The sequence below is a fragment of the Solanum stenotomum genome, chromosome 5, assembly GCF_019186545.1.
Source record: "Solanum stenotomum isolate F172 chromosome 5, ASM1918654v1, whole genome shotgun sequence".
Taxonomy (NCBI): Eukaryota; Viridiplantae; Streptophyta; class Magnoliopsida; order Solanales; family Solanaceae; genus Solanum; species Solanum stenotomum.
Window position 1 is genome coordinate 18951233 of NC_064286.1, and position 5867 is coordinate 18957099.

At 37.2% G+C, this 5867-nt stretch overlaps 1 protein-coding gene across 1 annotated transcript; it reads right to left on the minus strand.

The window, feature by feature from the left end:
* Positions 1-4460: 4460 nt before the first annotated feature.
* On the minus strand, positions 4461-5662 carry LOC125863743 (uncharacterized). Its single transcript, XM_049543761.1, has 2 exons — positions 5509-5662; positions 4461-5290 (listed from the first exon to the last, which is right to left on the minus strand). Exons 1-2 carry the CDS (start codon positions 5660-5662, stop codon positions 4461-4463), a joined length of 984 nt encoding a protein of 327 aa, XP_049399718.1.
* Positions 5663-5867: the final 205 nt, after the last annotated feature.

Here is a 5867-nt window from a genome sequence, read left to right on the forward strand (position 1 = left end):
TTATGGTCTAGAGTTTAGGGTTTAGGGTTTAGGGTTTAGGTTTGGGGTTTAGGGTTTAAGGTTTAAAATTTAGGGCTTAACATTTACGGTTAAGTGTTTAGAGTTATATATATATATATATAAAGACCCTTGTGGGGGTCAGGGGCTGAGCAACACCCCTAGGCCTTATCATATATACAATTCAAAAAAATACGAAGAGAGGGACATATACCTTACCTCCAATCCTAAGGTGGGTCAAGAATCAACCTACCTACTAAGGTTAGTCGACTCAACCCTATACAATAAGACGTAATATTAAACTAAGCACCTAGAAAGGGCTCCTCTCTTAATACAAAGTTACTAATAATACATAAATAAGGGAGACTCTCCCCTTACGAGGAGAGAATAAAAGAAATTNTAATATTAAACTAAGCACCTAGAAAGGACTCCTCTCTTAATACAAAGTTACTAATAATATATAAATAAGGGAGACTCTCCCCTTACGAGGAGAGAATAAAAGAAATTAGGCCTAATCAAACAACTATACCTAAAGACATAGTTAAATTCGAAAAGATGTATCTCATGAATCAAATTGTCAAGGAATTGTATGAATCCGTCTTACTGCACTTGGCATTTCCTGTGAGTGTAGTAGTTAGATGCTCTCTAGTTTGTTACTCTGTTTGGGCTGTACATTTGCCTTACTGTTGGCTTTGAAAGAATTCTCACAATAGATACCTTCAGTCCAAATCTGCAGAGTATAGCCCTATCTTGTTGCCTTATCAAACCAACATAATTCAAGATGCACAACTTCTTCCTTAAGAAATTTTCCCATATCTGTAGATAACTCCTTCTTGCTGCACTTGGTTTTGATCGTAGAAAACTAGTTGTTTGGGACTTTTGTTGGACATACTCCCTGCTATAATGTATGCCTATGGAGGAATGCACATTGATTAACACCAACCTGGACCTCCTGTTCCTAATAAAACAACCAAACTAAGAAAAAAAAAATCAGATGAAAGAAAAACAGAAATTCAAGGAGGTGTGTTGAAAGGAAAAATAGAGAGTCAAGGAAGAATTTTAAACATTCTCAGCTTTTTCCTTCCGAAACTTTGCATTCACATTTTCTCTATAATATAAACTCCTCTTGCTGCTTTTGGTAATTGGTTGGGAGTGTAATATTGTTGGATGATATCTTGCTTATCACTTTGTTTAGCCAACAAATCTAATGTACTATTGGCCTCTCTGTATGTATGAACACATTGAAAAAGTTCACATTGATTAGCTAAACCTTGGAGCTCCTGCGCAAACCTGCAAATCCTCCAACGAAGATCAGAAATCTGCAAAAACCATCTTGTTAGCAATTCAGAGTCCACTTCTAAAATATTGTTTTTATACTTATGTTGGATGCACCAGTTGAGCCCATAACTGGCAGCCTTTACTTCTGCTTGATTGTTGGTCCCTTCACCCAAAGGTATAGCGAATGCATAAATAATATCCCCATTAGAATCCCTCAGAACACCCCCACCCCCTCCAATCTTCCCCCGATTGTGCAAAGCACTACCATCAGTATTAAGTTTATATCTAGAAATAGAAGGAGTTTTCCAAATCACTGAGATGACTCTAACCTCATGCTTACCCTATTCTAACATGTCAACAACTTCTGGCCACTTTATTGGCCACTGAATATAAAGAAATACTGATCTGAGAAGCTGAAACTTGTCTTTAATGATCAAGTATTTAACTCTGCTGATGCTAGATATCTTGCCCCCATACTTGGCTGAACATCTATTTTTCCATAAGTTCCAGCATATAATTATTGGAATTGTCTGAATAATGGTCTTGTGAACTTCATTTTTACCTTGACTGCCAGACCAATTTAACAGGTAACTATTTAGGGATGTCTGTTGTACAGTAATACCCAAAATATTTGAGAAATATTTCCATATATAAGGTGCAAAATGTCCTTGAATGAAGATATGATCCACTTCATCCCATTCTTGCTGATAACCAAAAACATCTCATAGGCTCCACCCCAAAAGTCCATAATTTCTCATTGGTTGGCAATTTATTCCTCAAAGCCCTCCATAGGAGAAAGGACATTTTGAAAGGAATATGCTTATGCCAAATATGAGAATTAATCCCTGCAATATTATTCCTATGTCTGCAATTTCTCAAGCTGAGGCACAGGTGAACTTTCCATTTTCAGTTGGCCTCCAAATTGCTATATCAGGTACTCCTTGTTGATATTGAAAAGTATTGCTCAGAATATGAGGGATGAGCAAAGTTGGAACCTGCTGCCTCAGTTTCCTCTCATTCCATTCACCATCAACCAACAATTAAGCAACAGTAGCATTGTTGAGACTTCAAATATGACTGGTATGCTTAGTTTGACCCCCCCCCCACTTAACCAACCATCCCACCAAAAAGAACAGCTGCCAGAACTGAGTTTCCAAGTGATATGTTCTTCCACTTTGTCTTTATTCTTCATCATGTATCTCCACAACAAAGATTCCCCAGTATCCACCTTTTTTGCAACTGGATTGGCCCTCTCACAATATTTTGAATTAAGGAATTGACTCCATAAAGAAGATTTAGATCTAAAGATCGACCATTGCTTAAACTGGAGAGAAGTACATATATCAGTGAGTTTTCTAAGACCCACTCCTCCTTCAGCATAAGGCAAACTCATGGTCTCAATAGAAGCCCGATGATACTTCCTTTTATCCTGATTTCTCCCCTAAAAGAAATGTGCAATGATAAACTCAATGTACTTGATAGTAGTATTTGGAGGTGATATGGCAGCCATTGTATGTATTAGGAATGGACTGCAAAGCATACTTGATCAAAGTGATTATGCCCCCAAAGCTAAGTATCCTAGTTTGCCATTCACAAATCTTTTTGGACACTTTCTCAACCAAGTGAGAATAGTATATGATCCTCTGTCTACCAATATAGAGAGGGCAACCTAAATAAGTAATAGGACTTGCTTTTTGAGAAAAACTGTGACCTCTTTGATGGCTCTGCTGATATCAAGAGGTGTGGTATCAAGAATCATAAAGTGACTCTTCTCTCTATTGATGCTAATCAGATGCTTGTTCATATTCCCCCAAAGTATCCGTAATAAGTTTCATAGAGTATTTATTAGAGGAAGTAAATATAATCACATCATCCGCAAAACATAGATGATTAATCTATGGACCTTTAGGCTCCATATTAAAACATTTATATATAGGAATTTGACGAAGATGAATAAGCATTCTTGAAAGCACCTCTGCACCTAAAATAAATTGGCCTGGAGAGAGAGGATCACCCTGCTTAAGACCTCTAGTGGAGTGAAAAAAACCATGTCTATGACCATTAATAATGATGGAGTACCAATTATTACTCATGATTCTCCATATTAAGTCAGTAAGGATTTCCCCAAAGCCAAATTTCCTTAACACCAAACAANGATGATTAAGCATTCTTGAAAGCACCTCTGCACCTAAAATAAATAGGCCTGGAGAGAGAGGATCACCCTGCTTAAGACCTCTAGTGGAGTGAAAAAAACCATGTCTATGACCATTAATAATGATGGAGTACCAATTATTACTCATGATTCTCCATATTAAGTCAATAAGGATTTCCCCAAAGCCAAATTTCCTTAACACCAAACAAGTAAATGACAAAGATACCTTGTCATAGGCCTTGGTCATAGCCAATTTGATAACAACATTAGCTCCTGCTTGGGGTATCTTGATGCCATGAGTGATTTCTTGTGCAAGCATGATATTTTCTGTTATGCTCCTCCCCCTTACAAACCCTGATTGATTTTCTGATAGGAGTAGTGGAAGAACAGTAGCTAATCTCATACTTAAAACATTGGAGATGAATTTATTGAAGAAATTGTTGAAACTAATAGGCCTAAGGTCAGTGAATCTGGTAGGTTGCTCAACTTTTGGAAGCAAAACCAAACAAGAATGACACATGAACTTAGGCATAATTTGACCACAGAAGAAAGATTGTACAGCTGCAAGTAAATCTTCCTTAATAATGTACCAACATGCTTAATAGAACTTGCCCCCAATACCATATGGGCCTCGTGCTGAATTTGGGTTCATAGAAAACACCACCTGTCTTAGCTCCTCCAATGTAGGCATGGCCTGTAACATCAAATTCTGCTCAGGAGTAACTAAGGTAGGTTTGTGCTGAAGAATTCCTTCTTCTATTCTTCTCTACTGGCCAGTAAATATACTTTGAAAATATTCACAAGAAGCCTGTGCAATTTGATCATCACCTTGTATCCACGCATCATTGCCAGTACATATTTTATGCAAAAATAATTTTCTTCTTCTGCCACTCATCAAAGCATGGAAATATTTGGTATTGGCATCCCCTTCCTTAAACCATTGAAGTTGAGTCTTCTGTTTAAGAATAAATTATTCCAATTTCAAATATTTAATATAATTGGCATTAATAAGATGTAATTGTTGTCTGAAAATTTATGTGTTATTTGTAAGAAGGTCTTCCTCAGCTTTCCTGATTGTCTCCTCATACTTCTTTACTTTAGCAAAGATATCACCATACTCCTTTTTTGACCATTTGCTGGGGGTGGATATCAGCCTTTTCATTTTCGTATGTAGTTTCCACATAGGATTACCATTGACTCCCTTATCCCAAAATTGTTGCACAATCTTCATAAAGGAGTCATTGTCAACCCAAAAATGTAAAAACTTGAAGTACTTTGTATGACTCTCCTTTGTCCTAGTCAGTACCATCAACAGGGGACTGTGATCAGAACTAACACATGATAAGTGATCAATAGTAGTTTGAGGCATAACCTCTAACCATTTATCATTAACCATGGACCTATCCAATCTCTTCCATACTGTAGCTTGTGCATCCCTTCGATTACACCATGTGAATGGAAGCCCTGTGTATCCTAAATCAATCAAACCACATGCTTCTATCACACTAATAAACTCAAAGCTCTTGTTCATGTTGTAAGGCATTCCCCAAAGCTTTTCTTCTATAGATGTGATAAGATTGAAGTTTGGTATTGTACAGTAAGGTACATGCATACTAGCATAAAACAGTAGCCTGTCCCACAAAGGTCTCCTCATATGATCCTCACATTTAGCATAAATAAAGGACATCATGAATTGCTCAGTGAGATTAGGGTGCTTGAAGTTTCTTGTGATATGTTGCTCATGATTTTCAAGAATATGACTAGTGATTTCATTAGACCAAAACAACAAAATTTTTCCATTAGGATTACTGATTGCATGGTCCATTTGAAATTGAACTCTCACCATGTTGATTTGAGAATTGTCTGCAAATGGTTCAAGGACAGCAATCAAAGATAAGTGATGCAGTTTCTTGAGTGTTTGAAAGGTTTCCAAAGAACCTTGGGTGTTGATACTCCTAGCATTCCAACATAGGACCTTAATCATTAAAAACCTTTGGATTTGGACCTTGTGATAGGCCTGCTAGAGGTTGCAAAGGTACTGGTGGTAGTTTGTTGAGTGGTTGGTCGGCTTTGTTTCGTACCTCTTGGGGATAAACCTTGTTTTGCTGTTATTTCTTGAACATCCTTAGCATTTATCCTTAAAGGTGGAACCAAAGTTTTGAGGAGGCTGATTGTTGTTGTCTTCCTCTTCTTCACTAGATTCATCAATGGACTGATTATTAGAATCCATTTCATCTTCAGAATTCAAATGTAACGACCCAAGAGCACCCCCTAGTTGGTACCGGCGTATTCGACCTCTTAGAGGTCTTATACAAGCCCTTAGGATTCATCATAGCATTTATCATAGAAAAATAGTGGAAAAATTAAAACTTTCATAACACGACGTAAAAGTCACCTCATTAAACCTTTAATACAAAAATTGGAGTACTATGTCTCAAGG

What these genes read in the sequence shown, in the direction of transcription:
- LOC125863743 (XM_049543761.1), bottom strand. Translation starts at nt 5,662, where the DNA reads ATGAAATGGATTCTAATAATCAGTCCATTGATGAATCTAGTGAAGAAG. An exon ending in ACAAGGTTTATCCCCAAGAG is followed by an intron (nt 5,291 to 5,508) that starts GTACGAAACAAA and finishes AACCATTTGCAG; the next exon opens with ACAATTCTCAAATCAACATG.